The sequence below is a fragment of the Buteo buteo genome, chromosome 20 (genome assembly GCF_964188355.1).
Source record: "Buteo buteo chromosome 20, bButBut1.hap1.1, whole genome shotgun sequence".
Classification (NCBI taxonomy): Eukaryota; Metazoa; Chordata; class Aves; order Accipitriformes; family Accipitridae; genus Buteo; species Buteo buteo.
In genome coordinates, this window is record NC_134190.1 from 13,802,680 (window position 1) to 13,816,460 (window position 13,781).

Below are 13,781 nucleotides of genomic sequence, written 5' to 3' on the forward strand. Positions count from 1 at the left end.
CTTAGGGTCTTTAGGGTAGAAAGTTATGTGTAGTCCTGATCATGGAAAGCACTGAAGTACATGCTGAAATCTCCCTAAGTCCACAGGACTTGAGTATGTCTCTGGAAGAACTTTCCTGAAAAGCATAGATCTCAGTATGTGCTTAAGTGCTTGTTACCTTATAAGATCTATAAGCATGATTCTGCTCATCAGTAGCACTTTAAAACTGTGCTGTGTTCCTGAGAGAGTGTATTTGAGATTGCACAGCTAGAGGGCAGAAAAATTCAAGAAGAACCACAGATGTCCATACAAAATACCAAGACTGAGTTTGATCTGAAAGCCCAGAAGGAAACAGAGCTCTCGGGCTTCTTCAGTGAAAGTTAAGGAGGAGTTATTTTTTGCAAATGGGAGGGTGGGGGGCTAAGAGGAAAAATGAGGGAAGAGAAAGGGGAAGTTAACTCTTCTTCCCACCTCTAGTTTGGGGGAAATTTTGGTTTGTTCCATTTGTACTTTACAGATGAAATTCAATCCTCTCAAAAGACAAAGAGTTTATTGTGGGATTGCATGCCCACGTGTCTTCTGCACTGGAAACCTGATGTCCCTTGAAAGGTACCTGTGTTCACAATTAAAATAGGTGCTTTGTTCCTTAAGAGACTGATATGACAGGGCTTTTTAGCCTGTTTCTCTGCACAAATAGAAATACCATTTCTCCTGATAGGAGGTTCTAAATGGGTGCTTGTTTAGTTCCAAATGGAAAGGTGTAGCAGTAGCGAGCACCAGAGACTCAAGAGTGTTTCCACCTTGAATATTAGAGAGCTTGTGTCCTTCCTTGCTTGTAGTCATATTTGGAAGATTCAAGTTTTTCCAATGGAATATTTGGGGGCTTTTTGATTTGAAGGGGAAAGCCACAATGTGAGGTTTAATTCCCCCCAAAGAGTCCAGTATTGCTGTGGATGAGCTGGAGAGTCTTGGGAAAGTTTCTGCCCTTCCTGTTACTAAGCGTATAAAAAGGCAGTGCCCACCAACTGATTCTGCTGTGTTTCTAGATCCAATTAATTCCTGTTATCAGCTGCTTCCCTTTCCTAAGGCTTTATTTCAGGTACTGGAAACAGGAGATGGTAAAGATACCATTCCCTTTGTCAGGTTTGTCTTTTGAAGGAAGACATTTTATAGGTACTCTCACTAAACAGAGTACTTGGATCTTTTTCCACAGCTTTCTCACTCCCTGAAAAGGTCCTTCTTAGAGGCTGGGACAAAATATTGATTAGAACATAGTGTGAAGTGGGGACAGGAGATGTGCAGTTTTTGTTCACATGCTTAGTTTCTGTGTGTGTGTGACTCTGTAAGTGCAGATCACTGGACTCTGGAACAAAGCTCTCCTGATGGAAAATCATTCTTGGTAATAGTTCTTAGTGCTCTCAACCACTGGAGAGGAGGTTCTCCTTCAGGTGTCTATCTCCAGTTCTGTCCAAAGCAGAAAATAAAGCATAGGCAAAAAGTTGCTTTATTTAAAAAAATAAATATGGTGATGATGAAACTGTAGTCTATACATCTGCAGATTGAGACTTAATACTGGTGCACGTGCTGGGCTGACTTGCCTTCTCTAAGCACTTAACCCTGTTTTTGTATACATAACCTAAAATTTTATACTGAAAACTTAATACTTACTAGATTACTCTGTTATAGGAGCATGTCTGTCTTTTCAGATGAACAACAAAGTCAGAAATGTGGGCTTTGGAGGAGGAAGAAGGGAGGATGCCTTTAATTTGGCATAGCTGGCTAATGGGAAGAAAGGTGGCAAAATAAAAATAAACTAGTTTCACTTATTTTGTGGAGATATTTAATCTTCTAAATTCACAAGTGAATTGCAGTTAAATGTTGCAGATCAGGCCCATATCACTGTAATGCTTTTTTCGCCCTGTTCCTGGCAGGATGCTTTTGTATTTTGTTGTTAGCAGTAGAGGTGGAAAAGACTCTACAGCTGTTTCTTCCCATCTAACTCTACAAAGGGAGAAATATTTATTCCTCACCTTGTCTCTCTATGGAGGTACTAAAATACTAAAGTGAGAGAGAATGGTTGGATGTACATTTAAGACTTCATCACCCTAGCATTGGAGTCCTTCAGTCATTGATGTGTCTTAATCAGGGTGGTTGGAGCAGTATTGTCTCCCTTTTGCATATGGGGCATGGAGGCACAGCATGCTAGGTGATTTGCTCCCCAGCTACACAGTAAGGCTTCCCAGAGCTGCAGGGAAAGAAATTCTGACATACCTTCTCCCCGGTCCCATTTTGATGACTTTGCCGTTGCTTTTGCAATTGTTTGCAGCTCAGTGTATGAGTGGAGGTTAAGCTAGGAGTCATAGAATGAAATTGAGGGAAAAGAAGCTAAATATGGGCATGAGAAGGAGAGAGGTAGACTTTCCCAGTGTGAATTGTGTCCTTTTGTGCGAGGAGACAGTTTTCTAAAGGCTTTATTCAGAAATCCACATCAGCTGAGAAGCATTTTGCCGTATGAAACAGAATATTGGGTAACCTACTGTGAAGAATAATACTACAGTTGAGGGACCCTTTAGGGATGCACAAGATAGACTCCGATAGGTTTCTTTCATCTTTAAATTTGGAAATGGTTTTTTTCATGCTGTGATTTCAAAATGTGAGCCTGCATGTGGATGTACAGCACAGTGCTACAGTAAAGAAGTTAGAATTGCTGTGGCAATGGTGATTCTTCTGGCTTTTGGTCCTTTACATAACCCCTTAATTTTTTTTTTGTAATTTATGGTATGAGACCGTGAGTGACGGGATATCTCATTTATACTGCTGTTTAAATAGCTTTGTAGTATCTGTAGAGACTTATGGCAGGTGCCAGGGGAATTTCCCTTTTGTAAACCGTTTAAAGTTTAGATCCAAATAATACAGTCATTGGCTGGGAAGCTTTTTCTCCTCTACTTTTGAGATTTGTATGGTTGTTTCCTAAATATATTGAGGACCTTCTGGTTACCTTGGGATGTAGGTCTGGGATAGCCATTTCCAGCTTGTTTCTAGGAATATCTGAAATATCACTGTCTTACTGTAGTTTTGATTTGTTGAAATTCCTTTAGCCTAAGTCCTTGGTTAACTGAAGAACTACAGTCTTTCAGTCCTTTTGAGTTGTACTGTGTCCATTAGGCCTTTCAGGCTGGTTTAAAGCAGTCAACGTTTAATTTGGATCATATCTTCTTCTAAAGCTGTTTGCCTTGTGTGGCAAGCCATTTCTTACCATGTAGGTCACACTGATAATTAAGAGGTTGGGGTCTCAACATGCTAGGTATGCATTAACACCGTGAGTTCCAGTCAGCAGACTCCGAAATCTGCCCTTAGCCTTTGGCGAACAGAAAGCAGTAATTCTTAGGGACGCTTAGGCTGGCTTCTGGGCTTCCAAACCCTTGCCTGCTTAGGTGTTCTCTGAGGAATCAAGGCTGTCCTATAAACTGTTAAAAAATCTGAAGGTCAGGTGGATTAGAAGACCTCTCCTGGCAAACACTAATGTTTCTTCTTTGAAATGCTCACTCTGAGCTTTTTAGGAAATTTTAATTGGTCTGTGAAGCTAGAACTTAATTCTGTTTCAGACGGAATTAATGTTAATTCTCTCCTGAAGGATTAGGCATCTGTGTTGATCATACAGGCTTGACCAGTAGCAAGTGAAATCAATGCATTTTTGACTCTTCTTTCCATTTTATTAGCCTTAGAGAAGCTTTCATAATTTGATTAGGTTTAAATTTTACTGCCTGTTACTGTGCTCATGTGGATCTTGTCTATGGGCCAGTATAATTAAATGTCCAGTTCCTCTTTGTATGTGGAAAAGGCATTGAAACTTTATAGTAGAGTGGAATAAGATGAAGCAAGAGATGCTAATTGAACTCTTGCACGTACATAAAGAATGTACAGGTGATGCTATTGTTATTTTTGTACCTAGAGAGAGCCGGTTTGAAACCTTTGTGGTCAGTGCTCTTTTTTTGTGTGCAGCCAGGCTAATGTGAACAGATTGTCTGGGCAGATTTGGAAGGCAGGTGTTCACATCACAAAACCACTGCTGTAATTGCCATGGTGTGCTGTGCCATTCTCAAGCGAAAAGGTCAAAAGTAAATGGGCACAAACTAACTTTTACCTGTATTAGTGGTTCTCTGAGATAATTTTCTGGCATGCTAATGGTTTAGTGTGCGGAAAGTTGCTCACTGATAGCAGATAATCTATTTTACCTTCTTTCCCATAGACACAAACCTATGCTTTCGCAATATCTAGCACCAAATTTTCAGTCGCCCCAGTTTGCTTTCCAGTTTTGAATGTTTGAAACCCCTTGGTTACAGGTCTAGGAACCACCTTTTCACAACTGCATTTCCTTGCTGTAGCATTTTGCTTTTTCATACGTTCGATATCTTTGTCATCTTGGTCTCTCTTCAGACTTAAAGTTATGATGTGTATTGGCTAAATGCACATTTTTTCCCTAGTAGTCCATAGGAAGTAAGAATCTAGTTATCGTTTTGACGTGCCCGTTAATACCTCAATTCAGGCGATACGGTTGACTTCACTTCTCAGACCTGGATATCACAAGGTCTGTCTCCTAAGTGAAAATACATCTCCTGAAGGGGCATTTGTGGGTAGAGAGGAGGTAAGCTATTTCTTGTACAGCTCTGACTGCTTGTTCAGATGGCCATCACCTGCACACAGGCATACACAGACTTATATTTCAGATGCAAAATACATGAAACTTCTGACTTAAGAACACATTCCTGAGTCACTTAAGCTTGTTCTTTATATAGTATATAATTTGTTTTGGAGTTAGAATTGTTTCTTCCCGTTACCCACTCTGATGATGCTGTTCTAGAACAGCTGCGTTTGGGGTTTTGCTTTACTTTATGAAGCTTCAAAAAGAAATGTACCAATGATAAGTGATTTTCAACATGCACAACGGAAAGGGGAGCAGGCTATTTCAAGAGATTAAAGAAATTCTCTTCCTTTTTTCCCTTTATCACAGATGCCCGAGATGTAGAGCAATTGAGTAAGAATAACATTACGCACATTCTTTCAATCCATGACAGTGCCCGCCCTATGCTCGAGGTAAGAGGTGTGGGGGACTCCATGCTAACTCCTTACTTTGCAGATGACTGTTATAGTCGTCTTGGGGTTGATTTCTTGTTCTGTACAATTAGCGTTTTGAGACTGATTTTCTTGTGGAAATATTTGACAGCTGTAGTTTTGGTATCTAGTCACAGATTTTGTTGCTGCTGTTATAACAACAAGAAATCAAACTGACAAATGAAGAGACAATTAGTGTGTCAATCAATACAACACAATAATGGGATTGTGTTATTATTTTAATAGTAAAGGTAAGTTTCCTTCTGTGTGTGGAGTTCAAGCATCACACAAACAACAACATGCCTTCTCCCCCTTCCCCACTACCAACCCTCCTTTGTACTTTGGCCCCTTTCTTGAATCTTTATAGCAGATGGTTGTGTAAGAGGTTTGCAGTCCTTTTCCATGTAAAATACCCTTATTTAGGCTTGGGGTGTGGGAGGAACCAGTACTCCCTCATATAATACATCTAATAGAGCAGAGCATCTGTAGGTCTCCAACGCTTTAACATGAAGTATTATTCTCCATTTTACTGAAGAGAAGCTGATCTGAAGAGCTGAAATGACTTGACTTGCTGTGTCATCTTGAGCAGTGAAAGAGCTGGGACCAGGCTGCAGGTCTCCTGTGTTGGACTGTTGCGCTTTCTTCTTTACACCAGCTTACCTTGGCAGGAGGGGAGTTTGGCTGGGCTTTGCTACACCTTAAAATCCTGCTATTTGATTTATGTTTGGGACTGTTGTCCCCTTAAATTTGTTCCTTCCCTACATTCCACTTTTCATGAAATATGTCAAAATAGTGGGTAAGGCAGTTGCTGGTGTTACCCCCTCAGATGCTGCTGGGAATCTCTGCTTTTCATTCTTTTAATGTAAAAAGTCTCTAGTGAATTCAGTCCTTAAACTACAGAATTTCCACCTCTCCCAGGCAAGTCAATAGGTAAGTTGAATAAAAGGTGTCACCAGTATGTCATGATTACAACCAAAATCAAGTTAATGGTGAATTCAGGATTGACCTTGAGCTTAGAAGTGTGCTGAAGTAGAGCTTTAGCTGTTGACTCTATTATACTGTGCATTTGACTTCTGTTGTGCCTGATGCTTGTGAAGTCTGAAACATATTGAATTTCAAGAGTGCTCTTAGTTGAAGAGATAAAACAGTTGTACTGAGTAAGGGACATGTAATATTTCCTCTAGGGTGCTGTTCTCTAAAATGGATAGAAGCTTGCTATGTTTTATTATGATTAGAAAAGAAGGAAGACTAATTATGGCACAGGTCAGCTGCAGCCTCAGGCCAGTGTTTGTTGTGGTGGTGGTAGTTTTGTGAGCCCACACACCACCTCACTTGTGGTGTATCTGTTTGTGAGGCTGCATGGTAAATAGATCTGGGAGCTTTTGTGGGTTAAATATAACCAAGTCACCATTTCTTCCTCTAGCTACCCCACAAAATATATGAAAGATTATGTTTACCCAGATCTGTTCCCAATCTGGTTCACAATAGTGTCTCAAAAGTTACAGTGGCATGTTAACAAGTAGTGGCTGGTTGAGGATGGACTTCCTTTATTCACCCTTGTTTCTAAAAGAAATGTTTCTCCAACTGTGCCTTCTATTTTGTCAATATGCAATATACTCCTTTATGTGCCAGTGGTCTGGAAAATGACTGTTAAAACTTCTCCCCAGCTCTTAAAGTAGTGGAAGGATTGCAAGTTCCATTTGTTTGGGAGCTGAGCTGATTATTAATTACTTTATCATTCATGGTCTTACTGTGGTGCTTGCTTGCAACTAAATGCTTCTGTTTAGGAGCAAGGGCCTAGAAAACATCTGTTAGGTTGTGTTACTTCCTTTGTTATTTACGTCTTTGCCAGGTTTGTTTACAGCTTGTGTATCCACATTGTGCCTGGGGCTTGTTCTCAAGTCCCCTGAAGTCAAATGGGAACACTTTCCCAATGTGTCTCCCTCTTCCCCTTTCCCCCCAGATTTCACTCATGGAAACCAAGGGCTTACATTTGTGTTCAGAAATTAATCTGATGTCATTCAGACCTTTAAACATGGAATTGCAGTGATAGGAGAATCTTTTTTTTCCTGACACTCCCTGTTTTGTGTGTCTATTTATGTGAACACTGATCATCCGTAAAAAGCTGCCTTTTCTTGGACTGTGGTAGTTGCTTTTGTCTTTTGCTAACTATTGTATCTCAAGTATTTCCTAGTCAACCTATAGGAAATGCTACAAATACTTCATTAAACAAAGCTTTCTGTGCAAGCTATGGAAGGTAAGTGGTTTTGGACATCAAAAACTCAGTAGTATAGTAACATGTTATCAAAGAAAATTTGGCCTTTTTTGTCTGTCTGTGGAACAAACAAATATAATTGCATACCTTAGCTCTCAGAGGTCACAAATTACGCACATCTTGCTTGTCAGATTTTGAAGTTTCAGTAATGACTGTTTTGATGCAGTAATACTTATGATACAGCACTTAAAGCTGATAATGGTGGGTAGAGAATGAAAGTGACCAATCTGGCTTTGTTGTCCATACTCAAGAATACAATACTCAAGAAATAAAAGCAAACGTCAGTGTATGTGGTGAACACCAGATTGTAAAATTATTTTCCACTCTAGTAACTTATGGCATTGCCCCTCTCTGTGATGTTACAGACCATTTTTACTTGATTGTTTAAAATATTCACAGTACCTCTTAAAAAGTGTCTTTTCATCTGTACTTTATATACTGCAGTATCTGGATATATGTTGCTTTAGTTCCTCATAAGTTGGTAAGCTATTAGAAAATGATTGAAGAGTTTTACAAGAAAGTATTATATTGGTTTAGGTTACATAGTGTGTGCCTGTTGAGAAATAACTTAAAAAAAAAAAAATTTCTTACTGAAATTTGTTTTCAGACATTATCTCAATGATCATTTACAAACCCTCATGGATGTCTGATTTATGGGTGGCTCATAATCAAAGTTTGGCCTTAGGAAGTTGTTGCGTACTTTCAGGCTGGAATAACAGGGAAAAGTGGGTTTAAAAATCAATTAGATTCTAAGACTTTTTATACCTTTAGAAATTGGCAGCCTGCATTAAGTACAAGACATGGAATTGTTTTGTAAGGCTTTGAGTGATTTATACTGGAAAGAATTTGCCAAAACCTGGCCTGAACTATCTTGCAATATCGCTCCTTAGTTCTTTTTGTATAAACTTTCAAGGAAATTTGTCCTCTAATAAAACTAATCCTGAAATTAATTTATATTTAGAGAGCATCCTAAGGCTATTGTACCAATAAAGTATACCATTGTTATACAGGAACTCAACCACTTAGGTAAGCATTTTGTAGTTTAAAGATGCAGGTTAATAACTCCATCACAAAAAATTATGGGTAACTGGTGGCATGTCCAAGAGAAAGGACTGCATGCCATATGGAACAAGGTTTGTTATTTCAGATGCACAGAAGTCAGCCCCTGAGTAAGAGCAGTGTCCAACAGCCTGATATGTGTTCTGCAGAGGCACAGAGGCAATAGCCTTGGTGAATCAAATTGGCTCCTCCAGAGCACTTTGGACAGCTGCCCATGGAACACTCACAGATGTTTTATAAATCCACACAAAAGCCATATACAGAGGAGAATAATTAGGTTTCTTGCCACCTGCTTTCTAATCTATTTCTCAGCTAGTTCAGGTTTTAAAATCTCTGTTCAGAATGTGAGAGACACTGAAAAGCAGATGGGGAAACATATCTCAGTGTGCTTTAAATAATAGTGCATCTGGCAGTGACCTGTTGGATCTATCCAACAGGCTGTCGTCTATCTGTACTTCTGTAAGGCCTTTGACACAGTCCCCCACAACATCCTTCTCTCTAAATTGGAGAGATACGGATTTGATGGATGGACTGTTTGGTGGATGAGGAATTGGTTGGATGGTCGCATCCAGAGGGTAGCGGTCAATGGCTTGATGTCCCGTTGGAGGTCAGTGATGAGTGGTGTCCCTCAGGGGTCTGTATTGGAACCAGTACTGTTTAATATCTCCATCAATGACATAGTGGGATCAAGTGCACCCTCTGCAACTTTACAGGTGACACCAAGCTGGGTGGTGCAGTTGACGCACCTGAGGGACAGGATGCCATTTAGAAGGACCTGTACAAGCTCAAGAAGTGGGCCCGTGTGAACTTCATGAGGTTCAACGAGGCCAAGTGCAAGGTCCTGCAACGGGCCTGGGGCAACCCCCGGTATCAATACAGGCTGGGGGATGAAGGGACTGAGAGCAGCCCTGAGGAGAAGGACTTGGGGGTACTGGTGGGTGAAAAACTGGACATGACCCAGCAATGTGCGCTCACAGTCCAAAAAGCCAACCGTATCCTGGGCTGCATCAAAAGAAGGTGATTCTGCCCCTCTGCTCCGCTCCGGTGAGACCCCACCTGCAGTACTGCGTCCAGCTCTGGGGTCCTCAGCACGGGACAGACATGGATGTGTTGGAGCGGGTCCAGAGCAGGGCCACAAGAATGGTCAGAGGGATGGAACGCCTCTCCTGTGAGGAAAGGCTGAGAGAGTTGGGGTTGTTCACCTGGAGAAGAGAAGGCTCTGGGGAGATCTTATTGTGGCCTTTCAGTACTTAACTGGGGCTTCTAAGAAAGATGGGGACAGACTTTTTAGCAGGGCCTGTTGTGACAGGTCAAGGGGTAATGGTTTTAAACTAGAAGGCGGTAGATTCAGACTAGATATAAGGAAGTACTTTTTTATGATGAGTGTGGTGAAACACTGGCACAGTTGCCCAGAGAGGTGGTCGATGCCCCATTGCTGGAAACATTTAAGGCCAGGTTGGATGGGGCTTTGAGCAACCTGGTCTAGTTGAAGATGCTCATTGCAGGGGGGGTTGGACTAGATGACCTTAAAGGTCCCTTCCAACCCAAACTATTCTGTGATTCTATGATCTCTTGGTAGAACTCTCTTTTTAAGTTGGAGACCAAAAGGCCAAAGGTCTGACTGTTGTGATAGCCATATATCCTAACCAAGCTGGTATGGTCAGTCAGAACCCACAGAGAATGTGGAAGCACTCTTAATGAATCCTCAGCAATTCTTCCCTCTGTTGCTTCAAAGGAAGCCAGCTAGGTACTACTCTACTGCCTTAGATCTTGAGTCCAAATTATGTGCCAGTTGATCTAAGTGGAGTAAGTAAAGGCAAATCTTGTTAATCTTGCCAGAAGAATCTGGTTGCAGGTTCATTGAAGCTAAGAGTGTTTCTCTCTGGATTTTCCAGGTGTTTGACCCTGTTCTGGGGGATGTTACGTGGAAATGAATGTGGGGCCAAACCAAATAGGATGTTGATGTGGATTGTGCAGCTGCTTGAAAACAGCTGCATCCTGTTCTGGAAAGTGTGTGCTGTGGTGGACAGTCACATCCAAGCAGCTGAACTTGCAGCATCCTTAATCATCTCTTACCATTCCTCCCGCTGTTCCCCCAATCACACACACTTAAATACTGGCAAAAGCAAGGATGCTTCCTCTGCTGCATTGGGCAGCAATTGCTGTGTGTAATGCAGGAAGGAGTACAGGATGAGTCCTGGGGGAGGAAAGGGTGCTAGAAGTTCTTCTGGCCAGCCAGTTGCTCAGGCCCTGTCCCAGATAGGTATTATCTGTAAAGAGAGGCAGGGATGGATAGACATTCCGCAGGCCCCCGTGCAGAGAACTCGCCTCGGAGAGCAGCGGGATATGCGTGGCTGGCAAGTGACATCACTCGGATTCAGACTGGAAGTAAGCAAGACTTTAACCGTGAGGGTAAGTAATTGCTGAAACATATTGCCAGAGGCAACAGTAGATTTTCTTGTGTGCTCTTTTTGTGTGGAAGTTGGTTCAGGTAAGGCTGGGTTACAGAGATCTTTGAACTTCACAGCCAGAGCATTTCACAGTCCTTGGTCCTTCTGAGACGCTTTGAGGAGCTAGTTGTGGTGATTGTTGTGTGCATTGTAGACACCTGTCCATCAATCAGGAAATGGACTGAAACTACCAGCTTCTTTCACACAGTCCACAACACATTTGTCAGTTACGAGTAATTTTGCTGTTGCTCTTGACCTGCACCAGAAGTTTGATCCAGTAAATGTATGAATCCTGTTACCAGTCACCTGTGATTGTGGAGTCCTTTGGCATTAATTTATAGCATTATCATTGTCAGACTGACCACTGCTTCATTGCAGGAAGCTCTGTATGCTGCACTCATCTTGGAGACATCTGAACGATCACAGTAATGTAGATCTTAAATCAACAGAAGAGTTTACCTGGGTGTTCCTGTACTGTCCTCTGCCACAAAAGCTTTCCGTTGTTCACTCTGTTTATGACAAATTGCATTAAGAGTAGGCTTTTGCATGTGTGCTGCTTCTGTATGCATGTCAGTTTTCTTTCTTTGTTTTCTGTTGCTACAGAATATTTGTTTTGTTTTTATTTTTAGTGTGTTGGTTTTTTTCAGATGAGGAAAGAGTGTATCAGTATATGTGATAGTTTCAATTAAAGTAATTTGGATGAAGTAAATGAAATCCCAACAAAACATGCACAATTCTTTGGGTTGCGGGGTATTGTCATCTCTCTCCGCTCAGTACCAAAGCTGTCATAAGTTTTAGCCATCTCAATTTCATGTGAATAGCCTATCTGTGTCCTTGTGATACTCAGGTACCAGATGGTTCTGTTTCAAGTCTTACTGTTTGTGGGATTTCTTCTCCAAACAAAAAGAGTGCTCTTAAGGCACTATATGGAATTTTTTTGAATGTTGCAATGTCTTCTGGTTGCTGAGAAAATGCTCTGTAATGCCTATGAAACATTTGCTTTTCTTTTTCTCTAAGTTTCTTAAAATATTAGCTTTATAGGTTATGGTTCCCCCCCTCATTCTGCATAGTCAACCAGAACACCTGCAGAGGACAGTTATTCTTTTTTCTTTATATTCTGATGCCACTAACAATATCATCTTAATTTGGTACATGTTATCTCCAGAGCAGTGGCTTTCCTCCCCTTTTTCCTGAATTGATGACTACCTAAGTAAGTGTTGATATGGTAGGTGGATGGAAGGATGGGGGATGTACAGAAGACCTAATCGCTGACTGAACTAAGCATCTTTCTTATCTAGTCTGTTAGCTTGTGCCAGCACAACTTAAATGAATGATATCTTTGAAAATAAAAAAACTTCACAGGCCAGGTCATCTTATAAAGAATTTTAGATTTTTTTTTTTCCTTGCAAATTTTAAAATTTTAATCGGAGTAGAAATAGGTTTCAAATATTCAGTGTCTAAGAAGCTGAACTGGATGGGAAAAGCACAGTTGAAAAAATCTTTGCTGATCTTTTATAACAATCTTTCGTACTCTGTGAGTAAACAGTCAAATGCATTAATAGAATACAGGCAAAAAAAGATGCTGTAACTGGAACAGAACCAGTAAGCGTGAGGAATAGAAGTTGTAGCAAAATAAGGATGCTATGAAAAAGCTGTATAACTTCTCTGCACCAGTTTTCTCTGCTGAATGCTGTGATATACTTGTTTTATATGGTGTTAAGGATGAGAAAGTTGCAGTTGGAGAAAGCACAAGAGGAAGTTGTGGAGGAAGCTGGATCAAGTTTATGGAGGAAGCTGGATCAAGTTTATGAGTTAAAAGAAAAAAGTGTATGACTGGCTGGTAAATCCAGACCTTTGGAGGAAAGTGAAGAGCTACATGACTGAATACCTATCAAAAACTGAGAAATGTTACTAAGATCAAATGGTCATAGCCTGCAGACCTAGTATAGATAATGCATTCATATCAGCTTGCATTAAGATCTGGAATTTCATTTCATATTTTTTAAGCCTGGCTAGATGTTGTAAATGTTAATGCAGTTTTAGCTGGGCATGATAGTCTTGCATGTTTACGGATGATCTTTAGACTATACATTTGCAGTTTTTTAGAAAAGGAAAGCAAACTAAGCTATAGAGGAGCTGAACTGGCAGCTCTGGCATGATTCAAATAATCTGCTTAGCATAGTTTGTGGATAGTGGTTTTGCTATAGAAACCTATCGTATCTGCTGTTAGCACTTAATGTGATGAGGTTTACTATGGGGGAACTTTTACTGAAGCTTTGAAGGGGAATAGCCTCATCTCCTTTTAGTTTTCTAATTCTTTCTTTCCATCACCAGTTTGTGGAAACTTCTTTCTTTCTCTCATGGTTGCACGTTCTGGACTGACTTCATTTTGTGTGTGTGTGTATAATGGGGATTACCCTGTGCTAAAACAAAAGAAAAAATTCCCGTGTCATGCCCCCAGCACCTGCAGGTGATAACTCTGGAAGTGCTGAAAGCTGCCTTAGTGCTCACAGACACCCGTCCAGAACGCATTTGTCTGGACTCAAAAGCATATCACTGCTCAACATGAAAAAACTAAATAGGGAAATATTGGGAAACTAAGCAGCTCTACTTTTTTTTTTTTTTTTGAAAAGCATATGCCAATTCTGGACAGGTGCTGCTCAGCTAGTGAGAACCGCCAGTCTATTAAAACCATGTTACGATGTTGGATAGCATACAGAAATCTTGGGCTGTAGGAGGCCATTCATATATGAAAAATGCATCTTGATGACATGATGAGAGAAGTCGCTGCCGGGTATGGCTGGGCAACGTGTTCTCTGCGCAGCCTCTGCTGTCTTTGGTATCCAGCCCAAAGACATATGGGAACTATTAAAGAGGGAGAAGCCAAGAGAGCCTTCAAAATCAGA

The 13,781-nt window shown here is 40.8% G+C and overlaps 1 protein-coding gene across 1 annotated transcript in view; it reads left to right on the plus strand.

Moving 5' to 3' along the window:
• The window catches only part of DUSP22 (dual specificity phosphatase 22), a 45,030-nt gene that overhangs the window by 9,630 nt on the left and 21,619 nt on the right, over positions 1-13,781 (plus strand). Inside the window, exon 3 of the mRNA XM_075052198.1 lies at positions 4,991-5,073. Coding sequence (XP_074908299.1) covers positions 4,991-5,073 — 83 coding nt within the window. The remainder of the gene's footprint in view (positions 1-4,990; positions 5,074-13,781) is intronic.